General features: G+C 50.7%; 1 protein-coding gene across 3 annotated transcripts in view; it reads left to right on the top strand.

Moving 5' to 3' along the window:
- Tnr (tenascin R) overlaps window positions 1-14,920 on the top strand; it is a 430,671-nt gene extending 415,751 nt beyond the window's left edge. For all 3 annotated transcript variants that reach the window (XM_048809995.1, XM_015492060.2, XM_048809996.1), the window contains 3 exons: window positions 2,363-2,524; window positions 6,539-6,702; window positions 7,554-14,920. In XM_048809995.1, the coding sequence (XP_048665952.1) occupies window positions 2,363-2,524; window positions 6,539-6,702; window positions 7,554-7,673 (446 nt within the window). In that variant the 3' untranslated portion in view covers window positions 7,674-14,920. The remainder of the gene's footprint in view (window positions 1-2,362; window positions 2,525-6,538; window positions 6,703-7,553) is intronic.
- Window positions 14,921-15,310: the final 390 nt, after the last annotated feature.

Raw genomic sequence — 15,310 nt, forward strand, 5'->3', positions numbered from 1 at the left:
AAACCATATAAACACATTGAGAAAAAAGTCAAATAGGAAAATGTGCTTTACCTTTTTGTGATATCAGAGATTGAACCCCTGGTACCCTACCACTGAGAAAAATCCCTAGCCCTTTTTATTTTTTGAGACAGGGCCACACCGAGTTGCTGAGGCTGGCCTCAAACTTGTGATCCTCCTGCCTCAGTCTCCAGAGTTGTTGGGATTACAGGTGTGCACCACTGCACCTGGCCAAAATACACAGACCTTGAAAGCATTTGCAAATACTTGGGAGGCAATCCTGATGTGCATGAATCAATGTATCCATAAGCAGATAGGACTTACGTTTCCCAGGCCTAAGCCAAACCAGTTTCCTGGGTTTTTGTCAAATCTGTGAAATATATAAAGTATCAGGAACTCAAAATTTCTATGTATCACTTTTTTATTTGGTTAAATCTATTTGTTAAAAAAAAAAAAACTTTACAGCGTTGCCAAAAAAGGAAATCTGGTTATCATGTGTTATAAGTAAAAGGAAGCCTCAAAAATAAATGCAAAGAAAAGAAAGCAATACTGTTAACTGAGAGTTCCACCCAGGGACTTTGGGCCCGCTGTGGTTGCTGGTGGTGGTGTGAAAATGGAGATGGGAAAGTGTTGGGTGTTAAACCACAAAGTGCTAGAACCAAACTGGGACTGGGAATTGAGGCCAGGGTCAAGGTCAGGTTCAGGGTCAGGGCTCCTCCTTCAACTCTGAAGAAGGACTGAGAGAATTTGGAAATACCTTTCCCCTAAAGGTCAAGGTTATTTCATGCCTGTTTGAGTCAGCTTTTTTGCTGCTGTGGTTAAAGATGTGACCAGAACTATTTTAAGGGAGGAAACGTTTATTTGGGGACTGTGGGTCAGTGACTCAGCAAACACCAGTCAAAGAGCCTTCCACTTGCAATCGATGTAAAGCTTTAAATCCCAAACAGGATAAAGAAGCCAAAAGATGTGGGTGACCTTCAGTCAATCATTTCACCTCTCTGGACTTAAGCTTTCCCTTCCACAAAACAAAGAGGTCGGCTGGAGTAAGTTCTAATTCCCTCCACCGCTGCAATTCTTTGATTCTAAATCATGGCACACTCAGATAGCTATCAGATGTCCCAGCAAAGCAAGAAGAGCCCAGTTCAGTTCACAGATAGAAATCAGAACTCGGAGGTCACCAGCAAGGCAGGGCAAGGCGTCAAATGTTCAGGCAGAGAGGTCAAAATCAGACCATCCTGGGGCAAGTGGACAAGAAAATATCTCTGAGAAGATATCACCATGTGGGACCTGGACTCCACCCAAGCTCTGGGCTTGCAGGGCTTTGCACCTTCCAAGAATACATGAGCCCGAGGTCTGGAGTACTTAGAGGCCAAGGAGATAGCATGTGGGGTGGGGGGGGGGAAACTGGCCAGGAGACCAGCAAAGAGACAGCCGTGCAAGATATAGCAGGTAGAGCAGAGAGAAGGGAACAGAGACAGAGAGCAAGACAGATGCTCCTGAACTTATGATGGGGGTTAAATCCAGATAAATTCATCATGAGTTGAAAATATTGTCCAGTGGGAAATGCATCTGCTCTACCCAACACCCCAGCTTAATGACACAGTACAGAGCAGAGCACATATCATTTCCCATTGGGATCAGCTGGTGGCAGCTGAGCACTGTGGCCCAGCATCGAAAGAGAGAGAATACTCACAGCAGAGCACTAGAGACCCAAACCCAAAGCACAGTTTCCACTGGATGCATACAACGTTCACCCCACTGTAAAGTCAGGAGATGATACGATGAGTCACTGTTAAGTCAGGTGCTACCTGTACTCCCTGACCTGGGTCTGGTGATCCCCAGAGGCCTGGAGGCAGACAGAGAAGGGCCAGTGTGATGAAAGATGGATAGAGCCCCCTCTGCAGACTACAGGACACATGAGGACGTTGGGACCCCTGGGACGCTCCAGAATTCCTCTGATGAGCGATGCTACCTCCTGCTTCCTGCCGCCCATGCCACAGGCTTCCCGCCCTGCGATGCCGCCTGTCCTTTTCTTTCCATACCATGACTTGGCATAGAAGAGGGCAAGGGACAGGCCAGGAGACCTGAGGCTTCGGGTGTGTCAGTTATGGGGTCAGCACTGGGGGTCAGCACCCTGTGCTGCCTGGTGGCCCTCGTCAGCAGCATTGGGCTGGCCTCTTTACAGGAAAAGTAATCCAGCGGGGACTATTGGATAACAGCTCGAGAAGCGCTGGCTGAGGGCAGAAGCAACCTGCATGCCCTTGTCTTCCCTGTACCATCTGTGTCAGGGTCAAAGTCACATTTCCCTTCCACTTCCAAAGCTGCCTGAGGTCCGGCTCAGGGCACTGTCTGCTCTTCTGCACAGGGCTGGACAACATACACAGGATCACGTCCCAGGGCCGCTACGAGCTGCGTGTGGATATGCGAGACGGACAGGAGGCGGCCTTCGCCTACTACGACAAGTTCTCCGTGGAGGACGGCAGGAGCCTGTACAAACTCCGCATCGGAAGCTACAATGGCACTGCAGGTACCTGTGGCCCCAGGGGCGCTGGGCATGCAGCAGGAAGGCCCCAGTGACCTAGACCAGAGCCGCATGGGGGAGGAGCACCACCCACAGAGCTCTCTGTAGCCAGGGAGGACGGCTGGACCGCGAGAGTCGCTGGCTCTGGTCTCAGCCCTGGCCCCTCTGGTGACCTGAAACCAATTTGTCAGGACTTTGGTTTCCTCATCTGGAAAATCATAAGATGTCCATCCTACTTCACAGTGTAGACAGGAAAAAAAAAATCAGTAAATGTCATGAAAGTGCCTTTAAAAAGTTTTTAGTTAAGAAGTGCAGTGTGAGAGGGAAGGCTTGCTTTCCTTAGCTAGGTTAGCCTGTGTGGACTCTTACCCAGAGACAGTGGAAGCAGCTCTCACCTGGGTAGGATCTCCCCTGCAGTGACCTAAGACAACCTTTGAGTAATGAAAATAATACAGATCCCCTCGCTCCCTGAGATGCCCTCTCATCCCATCAAGGAGCGAAGGACGGTCCCTAAGTGTTCCTCGTTGGCCATGAACATTGCTTTCCTTCCTCCAAGAGAGCCACATGCACCATCAGGTTTTCCAGGTAGATTTTTATGGCATTTCTACCAAGCAGACAAACCCGCTCCGGGAGCTCTGTGGCATTAATAGTTCGATCAAGACACAGCATCAGTCTGCTTCTCAGGCTCTGCCAGTCTGTTCCTTATTTCCTGTTATAACATATTTCATAAAGCCTGTCGTGCCAGATATTCTACTGTCTGGGACAGGGAGTTACTGGCTCTCATTAACTCCAATTTCAGGGCTAAGCGTTGGTGTTTAATTTTAGCAACATTTTTTATGCCTCTTAGAATTAAGAAGAGCACCAAGGCGTTGCCCTTCCAATTACTGCATCGGCTCAATTACTTCTGTCTTCAGCCAGGTATTATAACTCCAAAGAGAAGATGCACTTTCTTATTGTTGCTGTTCCTATCTGAGATCATTCGCAATGGCTGTCAGACAAGCCCAGCCAAAGGTCTAATTTGCCACACTTTGAGCATAAAATAGCCATTGAAATGGACATATCAAACAAAATGTCAGACTAAATCATTTCAAAAATAACCAGATGCTGTTCACGCCCTAGGATTAGAGCTGCGCCTGTAGGAAAGCCATTCTAATCCCCCGGAGGAAGAACGGCAAGCCCTTCCACTTCTGTGCCTGTGCCCCTTCCTCGCTCCTCTTCTGCAAGCCTGGGCTTCACCTGCCTAGCTGGGGCCCAGCCCCTGCTGCCTCTGGCCAGCCCTGTCTCCCTGCTGGGCCCCCCGTAGGATAGAACCAGTGGATTCCCTCCGACTCTCTGTGTCAGAGGCCAATCCTGCCATAGCTCTGCTGGTTGTTGTAAATTGAATATGACTCATTCTTTGCCTTGCAAAGAGGAAATCCTGGCTCGCTGCAACTGCTCCATCTAGGCAGCTCCACAGGCAGGTTCCTCCTGGACCAAGCAGCTTTCCGGGAGGAGAGGCCCCGCCCCTTCTTTCCGGCATTTTCTAATATTGCTCATCCCCTTGATGTTGCTGGATTCTGCTGGTCCTACTGGCAACAAGCTGTGCTGAGGCTCCAAGTTCAGCCCTTTTCTCAAGGTACTAACTTGCCAGTGTCTAGGTGGGGCTCCACTTGGGTAAGAACGGAGGATTCCAGATTCCAAGTGAATCCGTAAGAGGGTGTTGCACAACTCCTAAACGTTGCAGATACTCAAAGGAAGCATAGGACATGGCCTCCACAAGAACTAAACAGCCAACTAAAAAAAGAAACAAGTAGGAAGTTACTCACCACACCATGAAGGGCGCCCCCTTCCTATTTAAGGGGGGCTCAGAGGGGCAGTTGAGGAAGGCTTCTGATGGCTGCTGCATTTGAAAGAGTTTTCCATGGTCAGGAAAACGCCCCTGGATGAGAAGCCATGGAAGGAGACGCTAACGTGGAGGGGGAGGCTGCGGTGGGCCACGGGGCAGAGCGAAGTTCATAAGGAATAGAAAGAAATCGGTAAAGGAGGGGGGCCTGAGCCTCCACCGCCCCTACACCGAAGGAGCAGATTGAGTCTTAGCCTGTGGCCAGCGGGGAGCCCCTGTAAGTCCTGAAGGTGTGACAGCAGTGTGGTTCTAGGAAGGTCACTGGATGAGCCCTACACAGGATAACGGAAATTTGAGCAAAAAAACAGAGAGTCACTAGTGGCTGCTGCACAAAACCTAATTCATAGGAGGTGATGGGAGGCCTGGCTAATGTTGGGGCTGAGAGAAAGGTGTCAGTCTAACAGTGGGTCAGGAGAGAGGGGCCAAGACTTAGCTCATGTCCCGATACGTGAGACGATGCGTGAGGCAGAAACGGGGAGAGGAGGCAGATTTGTGGAGAATGTAAAGACCAACATCAGGAGCACGTCTAAGAGAGTGACAGGCAGCATCAGAGCACACACTGGAGAGAATGGTCCAGGGGAGTAACGGGGTGACTTCTAGGCTGCAAAGGGATAATCAGGCTAAGATGGTGACAAGGGTGGAGATACACAGCCAAGTCAGCACTAAAGAAAGGGTCACAGGACAGGAGGATTGGCCCAAGCATGTTTAAGACAAAGCATATGGTGTGACTTAGGAAAAGAGGACATGAGAAATTCTAAAAAAACAAACAAACAAACAAAAAAACAGAAGGAAAAAAGGAAGAAGACTTTTCTGCCTTTTCCAGGATTGGGAAGAGATGACAAAGAATAAAGTTATAGGTGGTGGGATTAGCTGCAGATGAGGCAAAATCTGAATCCTGTGTTAGAAGTGTAGCCCAGTAGTGAAGTACTTGCCCAGCATGCACAAAGTCCTGGCTTCAATCCCCAGCATTGCAAAAAACAAACAAACAAACAAATGAAATAAATAAACAAATAAAAACCCTTGGAGATGCTGAAGTGGACAGAATAGAGAAAATGACAGGTGGCTTTAGGGACTCCCCCAGCCCCTGAGGTCAGCTTCCCTGTAAAATGAAGATCCACTGGCCAAGAACCTGGCTGTGGTGGGATGCTCTGGGGGCAGTGAGCAGACACTGTGGGCACAACTCAGAAGCCACAGGATCAGAACCCAGCCTCACAGCAAAAATCAGCTCTGGATGCAGCTAAGGTCATTTTAACTCCATCAACAGCATGAGTCCCCCTCTCAACAGCCCAGCCACAAATCCTCCTCCAAATCCTCCCAACCATTACACACAAATGACAATCTGACCCCCTCCCTCAAACCTTCAGTTCACATAAGCCCCCTGCACAATGTCCCCAACAAGAGCTCACCCAGCCCCCATGCACCTGAGAACAGAAATCTCACCACAGCTCTAAGATCTTGTGAACAGCTCAGATATTTAGAGAATTTCTCCCCTATGGTCAACCAAACATGCCTCTTTAGTCCATATACTTCCTCACAAAACTATTGAATGTTTCTTTTTCTCAATAATCCGTCAGATATTTGACAAAGGTGATCATGGACCCTGATGAGTCTGACATTTCCAAGATATAGCCCCTGGCCCCACCCACCTGTCCTTTGACACAGTCCTGGTTTTTCCATCCCCCTGTTTCCTGTAGATGCAACTCTGGTTTGCTAACGTCCAAGTTCTTGCAGCACCAAGTTCTGAACATGGGTTTGGGGCGTGGTCTGATCAGGGCTGGTGTCTGGCAAAAGCCAGGCTAAACCTACACAAGGAAGACCCAGAAAGGTCCAATCAGCACGGCTCATCACTGTAGTGTCCCGGTGCCTGGAGGAAGCAGATGGGGTGTGGTGAGGGGTTGTGTGGATGGAGTTCTCAGCAAAAGGCCAGGGGACAAGGAAATGGGCTGGCGAGGGCAGCACGGCAGTCGCCACCCGGGGGTCAAGTGACGGGGAGAGCTTAGCCAAGCCAGGGGAGGGACAGAGCGGAAGGTACATGAGGGTTCCACAGGTGGGGGCCAGCTCTCCTGGGAGCAGGTCAGATGTCCTATCCACTGTCGAGAGAGACAAATGGGACAGCCTTGTGGTGTTCTTCCTTGCAGGGGACTCCCTCAGCTATCACCAGGGACGCCCGTTCTCCACAGAGGACCGAGACAATGACGTGGCTGTTACCAACTGCGCCATGTCGTACAAGGGAGCTTGGTGGTATAAGAACTGCCACCGGACCAACCTCAACGGGAAGTACGGGGAGTCCAGGCACAGTCAGGTGGGTACTGCTCCGCTGTGGTTAGAGGTGGCCCAGAGCCTGGAACCCACGGCCCTCAGCTCTGTCTTAAATGCCCACGTGAGTCCAGCACTTCCTGATGAAAAAGAGACACGGAAGAGTCTTGAGAAAGAACTGCCATAAAGAGAACAGTAACGCTGAGTGGGGTAGAGACAGGCAGGGCAGGAGCCGGGGGGAGGAGGGGAACCCACACCCAGGAGTGGCACCCCCAGAGGCCTGAGCAGCAGACGGCTCCCACTCCATTTCCTTGTGGAGGGAGCTTGCTAGTTCTGGGGACGACTTCACGGGCTCAACTGCATCCTAAGAGGAGACCCAGGAAGGGAGAGATCAGAAATACCAGAGTAAGCTGGTATTTCCGCCAAAGACTGTGTATGCCCCGATGGAGCTGGTGGGGGGGACAGCTGAGCCAACTAGGACTTCCCAGGTGGACACCGAGAGGCCACACGGAAGGAAACCCCTTGGTTCCTGGCAAACCCAGATGGTTAGCCATCCCAGGTGGAAATCCCCAGCCTCCCTTCAGGAGCAAGCAATCTGCTACTCTCTTCAAAATGCCTGCACACTCTCAGGATTTTACAATTCACCACCATCGACTCATGCATGCAACTCCTGAAAGCCAAAATGTCAAGCCGGCGATAAGGAATCACCTGCAACATGTTCCCAGGGAAGGCCAGGCCACCGGCAGGTAGAAAGGGAAAGTGGATAGAGGGTCCGCTCTGGCTTTATTGGCAACTCAGCCACAAAGCTACAGCTAGATCCACAACTTGGGCCCCCTGTACCCCTTTCTTTTCATCAAGGGAAGGGTGACCTGACATGCTTCTCTTTCGCATGCCCAGGGGATCAACTGGTACCACTGGAAAGGCCACGAGTTCTCCATCCCCTTCGTGGAAATGAAGATGCGGCCCTACAACCACCGTCTCACCGCGGGGAGGAAGCGGCGGGCCCTGCGGTTCTAAACAGTGGGCAGTTGATCTTCCTGTCATTTGTTTGTATTTTGTAATATGCCACAAGGGGGGAGGGTCATAATGATGTGCTTTGCGACATATTCAGAGTACTCGGAGGAGGCAGGGCGTAGCAGGAATCAGTGACTGCCACCGCTCCTAGTTTCTGCTGCCTGGGAGCCTGACCCCAGCTCCGTCTGCACTGGCCCTCCTCACCAGTCATCCCCGACCTTCCCCTCCTCTCCCAACAAGGAGGAAACGTGGGAAGTTTGCTTGAAAGACACTTTGAAGGCCCCTCGTGGAGTGCGGGTTGCTGCAGTGACGCGGGCCTTCTTGTTCGACCCTGCTCCTGAGATGCCTCTACCTTCCAGGTAGCCTTGGTCTGGCCATGGCCTTCCACCGGCCCAGAGAAGCAGCCTCAGCCAGGGAGCTTGGCCAACAACTCCCCTTCAGAGGGCAGAACCCTGCCACACCCTGACCGGAGGGCCGGAGTCCTTCAGAATGGGCTGAAGACCGTCCTCTCTGCCACTCTTACTTTTTCAGCACTGCGGCCTCTTCCCAGTTGCTTAGCCCTTTCCCTACCTGCAGTCCCCTTAGACCCCAAGGTCCCACCCACCCCACCGCTAATCTGGAATCAGTTCCCAAGGCGTTGCCCACTCCTGGCCCTGGGTGGTGTGGTGGCTGTGTCCCCAGGAGTCTCAAGCCACTGTCCCCACCTCAGGGCAGCCAGTCTATAGTTTCTTGGTGGCAGGAAGGAGAGATGGCTGTGTTTCCAGCAGTCTGGGTCGGGCATCTGGAGATGACAGGTTCAACGGGAAACACGGCCTATGCCCAGCTCATTTTCTCCATTTCCAGTCTGAGTTGTCATGGACATTTTTAAAAACTTGCCAACAGAAGGCCTTACTTCTGTCTTCTGCCAAGCTCTCCTTGGTACAGGTGACTCAATAAGAGTCAGGAAAAGAAGTTGTAAGACCCGTCAGCCGTTCATCCCCTGACGGGGAGTCCTGGGAGGAGGCAGAATGTTTGTTTTAGGAGGTTTTATTTTACTTAACTTTATTTTATTTTATGTTCTTCCTGTGGGAAACAGAAATGACCCCTGGATGAGTTGAGATCATGGGAAGTCTTTCTCCATCTTCCTTGTTATAAATGAGCGGTACCAGAGGAGAGAGCATTTAGAAATCTCAAGGTGGGAAGGGCGGATGGGCCTGTTTCTGGGATGAGAGGTGCTGCCTCCACCAGTGGCTGGAGTTTTAACCCGAGAGAGCTGGAGGCGCTAGAAGCTGTGGCCTCTCTGCTTCCCCTCGACATCAAATGCCAGCCGCCACCTTCCCTGGACAAGTCTGTGTCCCATCCAGGGCTGCCTTCTACCTTTCCTCTCCCATTCCTTAGGTCCCATTCTGTCCTGGGCAGGGCCACTTTGTCAAACACAGGTATTGTGTACCTTTGCCAACCAGTTACTGGACAAGCCTGAGATCTAGCAACTTTCTGATAGAAATATCCACACTCTGACCATATTTTGATGACCCTGAAGGGACAGTCCCTTCTGGTGTCAGGAGGATGAAGTCAGCCTGACATTTACTGTAGCCTCTCCCTTTTGTGCGCTCCAACAAGGCTTTGTCCACTACCGGGCTGTAGACAGGGTTGACATACCTGGGGCCAAAAAATGTAGGTGGTGTTTTCATTTATCAGTTCACCATGGGCTTCACAAAACTAAGAGAAGGAACAAGATAAATGTGTCAATTTAATAAGATTCAGCCTGAGCAGGACAACCACAGAGAGAGGGAGGCATACTGGATACAGAACTCAAGAGCTAAGGGACAGGTCTTCCTTTGCCGTGTCGCTAGCTGCACGACTTTGGGTAGGATGTTTCAGGTCTCTGGGCCTCAGTTTCCTTGACTGTTGAATGAGAGACTAGAAAAAATTCAACTTCTCTTTCAGTTTGCACAGTCAATAGTGCTAGTGGAGGGCCTGAAAATCCATGAGATTGGTGAACACAGTGAGGTCATAGAAATCTGCCAGAAGCCCTGTGGAGGGAGGGCAGGGCAGAAAGAAGGAAGACAAGTAAGGAGGAAGGGAGGGAGGGAGGGATTCAGAAGTCAGAAGTCGCGCGCACGCACACACACACACACACACATGCTGCAGAGAAGACCGCGCCAAGGAAAAGGCTGGACTGTGTCTGAGAGCCGAGCCGGGAACTGGGTGTGCTGGTGCAGCCCACCTCATCAAGGGAGCTGGACTGGAACAAGAGTGTGTGCCGTTAGTCCAGGGGAAGCCAAGAGACGTCTGTGGAAACCAAGACCTGCCTTTCGTTGGAAACATTTTACACTATGGAACATTTCTATAAATAGCACTGGCAATATTACCTAGATTCATTTTAAAGAATGTTAAAGCAAGAAAGGGACTTCAAAGATCAGCTCACCCAACCCTCTATAAAAGGGTTTATAAATTCCTTTTGTTCAGGAGAGTGATCTCCTCGTGAGTTTTTAACCATTTTTTAGGGGACTGTGTTCCACTGTCTTCCTGAGACCTGGGGTCAGCTTGACTCAGACCTTCTTAACTCGACTCACTTCCCTTCTTTCTAAGCTTCTTACGAAGAAGCGGCTTCGGAGCTGCTTAAGATTCATTGCTCAGCATCCTGTTCCTCTAAGCACCTGTGATTCTCCCAGAGAGGGACACAGGAAGCCCCACAGCAGCCTGCAGCTTCCCACAGGAATCAGAAGGAATGGAATTAGACCCTGCCGGGAAAGCAGCCTAACCAGAGACACAACGCGGACTCCTTCACCACCCCACAGAAACCAAGAGCAGTTCCAGTCGCTGCGGGAGACTCCCCGCCCAGAGCTGGAGTATGAAGATCGTTTCCACATGTTGAACTGACATTGTCCAGGGTTGCTTCTGGAAGGTGAAGAGGTTATCTTCACCTTGATCAGGGAGATAAACCTGTGGAAGGGAGGGGGCTCGCTGAGAGTGGCCACAAGGTGGTGCTTGGGACACCCAGCCACCTCCTGAAACCCCAGAGAAGCTCTCTGGGGCTGAGGACCCCAGGGTCCCCCTGGTTTCCAGAACTCAGAGCCACCAGGCACCCAGGGCTGATTTGTAGTGAAGGCTGATTTGTAAAAGCACAACAACAAAATGGGAGCAGAGAAATGGAGAACACACTTCTACAAACAATCCCACCCTGCCCCTCACCGACTCCAACCCTCAAGTGAGGGGACACCTGCTTCCTTCCACCAGCCAGCTCTCTGCAGGCTGGAAACTGCTGTTTCAGAGACAGACACGAAGACTCGAGGTTGCCGATGAGCTCAATTCTCACCCCAACAACCTAAACACATTTTTATTCTTCAAATCTAGTTCCAGAACAGAGTTACAGATTACGGGACAGAAGGTCATTATAGGATCTTTTCAAAAGCTGTTTTTAAAGCATCAGTTGAGAAAGCATTCATGCGCTCCTCTTGGTCCTATTCTCGAGAAAAAGAATACTGGAACCTGTGAGAACACCGGATGCACCAAGCTGAGGGGCTTGAAAAAGACTGGCAGGTGACCTGGATATGGGGCATGGACAGTTCTTTCTTTTTCTTTCTTTCTTTTTTTTCTTCCTTCCACCCAGAATTTCAGGAAAGCTGAAGCCATATGATTTTGTACTTTCTTTCTTGTCACCAGACTCCTGTTCAATCGAACTCCTTTGTTCCATTTCTTTCCCTTCAAAGCAGGGGAAGGGGCTCACCTTCCATCTCTATTTGCATCTCTTAAAACTTTGAAAAAGACACTGAAAGACTCAAACTAATTCAATTTCACTAACCGGAGGTGGCTAGTTTGTTTTCGCTTGCCTTACAGTGATCAAGATTACAAGAGGGGTCTTGGGGACTTTGGAGGCCGGGGATGGATCTATGAAGCTGGACCTGCATCTTCACCTAAGATCCCAGAGTGGTCCACTTCCTTCCAGTCTAGGGGACCGGCAGGAACTAGCCTTTGGGGGAAGGCAAAATGAGGGGCTGGAGTGGCTTGTCGCCTCTCTGTGGCTGCATTGCAGGGTCCTTTGAGAGCATTTCTGTAGATCTTTGGCTGATTGCTTCCCCAAACCTTTGCTTCTCCCGAAACTCAGCTTCTCATATCTGTAATAAGGTTTCCCTCAGATAATACTTGGGACTTTTGACACAACCGGGCCAAATGAGAACTCACAGTCCAAATGAAAACTTCCAAAATCACGTGGGGAAAACAAGTCTAGGATCCTTTAAGAGTGAATGTTGGTGTGGATTCAGGTTGAATTGGAAAAACCCAGCTCATTCGCACCGTATCTCCACTGGATTTATTTAAGCCAGTTCTGTACTTTTCGAGCTCTGAGGAACAGCTAGGAAGAAGGAAAAATTAAAAATCTAATAAAAGAAGCAGATAGATCATTGGAGATTAAAATTAAGACTTCTCCAGATGGCCCCACATTAAAAATGCAGAGACCAGGCATGAGTGGCCATGACAAAGGTGCCAGCGCTGCCTTCCCCAGTTCTGGCCTCCCGTCTCCAACCAGATCTCAGTCACCCACCTCACCTGAGGACAAACCAAGGCACCTGAGGCCTTGCTGCCCAGGAAGCAGAAAGGCCTTCTCTGCTTGCTTGGCCCATCCTGCCTGGACCTCACTTTTCCTTCCCCAGCAGTCACCGCCTGGACTTCATCTCCAGCATTTCTGATTTATTTTTCAAGGTCACTCCCTGCCTGAAACATGACTTCATCACACCTGCAGCACTTCATTGTCCAAATGTCCTTGGCAAACCTCACAGTCTTTGGACAGTGTTGCATTTTCTCCAAACAGGAAATCCTCCCTCCTTCTCCAGGCTTAATAAGGCTATTGCAGAGAACCCAAATAGCACAGCTCTTGTTTCTCAGGCAAACTTGGCCCCTCTATTAACTTAATAAAACAGCTCCCTATTGTCTGGGCGGTGAGCCTGGCTAACGCTGAATTTCCAGTTCAGAAACGTTTAACCCTTGCATCCTCATCAAGCCGGCCCTCCCAGGCACTAGCACGGGCTCTCTGGCACCACGGTCTTACGGGGGGGAAGTGCAAGGTCCTTCACACGCCCAGGAGGCCTGAAGCACCTAAGCCCCAGAGATGGGTGTGGATTCAGATGTGTGGCCAGGAGAACTCTATATGGCTTTCCAGTCACTGTTTTGGCATCTCCAGGGAAACCAGGCCTGCTTTTTGCCATCTTGCACTCCAACACTCACGCACTCCACCCTGCCTTCTAGACCAACATTGGAGACGCACATTCAGAGCCAGAGGGGTCTCTGGAGATCCCCTAACCAAATCCTCTCTTTTTACACTCAAGTAAACTGAGGCCAAGGCAGGTTAGACAACTGGCCCAAGTGTCTTGGCCAAAATTAGTAACCGGGCTGAGGTCAAGCAATGCAGAAGTTTTATTAATTCATCTCTCCTCAAATGAAGATTGAGAAAATGGTCTTTATCACACACCTACGGTTTCCCAGACACTGTGCGAAGACCTTTGCATACGTTACTCTATTAGGCCCTCACCACACCCCGAGTCAGATATCAGCATTTTACAGACAGGGAAAGGAGGACAGGAAGGTTAAATGGCATGTCCAAAATCACACAGCCAGCAGGACAGCCTGATCAGAGCCTCCTCATCTACAGGAAAGCCCTGGGTTCTCTCCTTCGTGAAGCTGCTGCCTTTCATACACATTCAGCCAAGTGGCCGCTACCTTGGGCTTTACCAATGCTCTCACAGAGATGCTTCTGAGGCCACTGCCTGTCTCTTTCTTTTAAGAAAAGGCAATTCTTGCGTTGGTTTTTGACACACGTTCTAGGGCTCCCAGCGGGGGAGAGGTAAGAAACATATGGCAACGCTCTTCTTCTTCACTGGGGCAGGGTGAGAGGGTCCACAGCAGGCTTGGAGGAGAAGGTCAGGACCAGGACACGAACACCTCCCCCACCCCACCCTTTGGGCAGCACAGTGGCCTCTTCCTCTCCCAGCATAGGAAGAGGGGGTATTCCAGAGCCACTCTTCTCAAACTGGAGCAGACGGGGTGGCAGGACGGAGGAACCCAGACTGAACACGGCACCTGTTCCTGGAGCATCAATTTGACTCTAGAATTTGGGAGAAAGGTTTAGACGATGAATGTATTCAAACCAGAGCAAACAATAGCAAGGGCAGAAATCTCATGAGTTTTTGTGACCAAGATCAGCAACTTGCTGATAGACTAGGATTAGCTCCTCCCTGACTCCCAGGGGTACCAACACCTTCAGGAGCCCCCAAGGGAGCACTGCAGAAGACATTTTTGAGGAATGAGTGTAGAAGAAGGTAGGAGATCCATTAATTTTATTTATCCCCTGGTCTCTGCCTCATGTCCCCAGGGGGTGGGGAGCCTCAGACAACAGATGGCTACAGTCCCGGCTCCTTCGCTACCTTGGGGAATTTAGAAAGAAAGCAGTGCCTTGCACCTCGGTGGTTTCAGCTGCCAGGCCAGAACTCCAGACGGAACCCCTTTCCCTTAGCTGAATGATGTTGAAATAAAAAGGAATGGATCTTCCGGAGAGAGCTGCTTCCTGTGGCCCCAGCCGGGAGGGAGCTTGGGTGGCTGTTGCTTTCCCACTGTGATTCCTGCAAAGACACCGTCAACCAAGGGCCAGCCCATTCCCCACCAGTAGAGGCACCCCGAGGCCCACAGACCCCAGGGTCGGAATCTGCACACCCAGGCTCCCCCCCACACACCGTTTACACACGCACATCCCATTATTCCAACTCAAATAGCTGCCAGGCCCACAGGCATTCCCAGGTGCCCTACCCAAGTCACAGTGACTTTGAGGGGCTCCGGGCAGATGAACCCACCCTGGGCATCTCTAGATTGTCGCTCTGAGAACTCATGAACACCAAGTCCTCCAGTCCTTCTGATTTTGAGTTTGTCATTTTTAACCTTTAACAGCCTTTTCAGGTAAAAATAACAAAGACCGACTTTGTAGCTACAATGTACTTGAAAAAGCACTTACTTAAAGACTGGGACGAAGGAAAAAGAAAGAAAATAACGGAGTGTGTTCTCCCCGGCGACGCACACCTCAATAAACTAAAATCAGAACCCACGGAGGGGGCCGGGGTGGGGGGAGAACCACGGCCCTGTCCTTCACGGCACCGTAGCTCAAAGCCTGGAGTCTGCTTGTTAACCATTGTTAACTAGTATTTTTAGTCCTGGTTGCTTTTAGCCTCTGTATAGTTCCTTTTTTAAACACATTTTCTATACGTTAATAAAAGATCCTGAAGGAATGGTGAGCGTGCATTTTCTGAGTCCCGCGCGCCCACCTTAATGACCCATTGGCCTCCCAGGGCCTGCACCTCTCCTCCCGGGCATCTGCCAGCCCACTTCCGCCCAGAGGCCCCCTCTGCATCAGCCTGGGGCCGGCACCCTCCTCCCTGCCGCCCTTTCCCCCTCTTCCCGCTCCGGCTCCTGTGCTCTGCAATGGCCTCGCTGTCCCCTCATCCTTTCCAACACTCTTCCTCCTCCCTCCTCTCTCTCTTCTTCCCTCCCTCTCTCTCCCCGCCCCCTTGTCTCTATCTCCTGTCAGCTATCATCCCACCCTTCGCTTTTTCCATCAGAAAAAGGTCCCTGGCAGGTGGCAGCCTCTTTGGCCCCAGAATCACCATCTCATCTCTTCT

The sequence above is a fragment of the Marmota marmota genome, unplaced genomic scaffold (genome assembly GCF_001458135.2).
Source record: "Marmota marmota marmota unplaced genomic scaffold, marMar, whole genome shotgun sequence".
Lineage (NCBI taxonomy): Eukaryota > Metazoa > Chordata > Mammalia > Rodentia > Sciuridae > Marmota > Marmota marmota.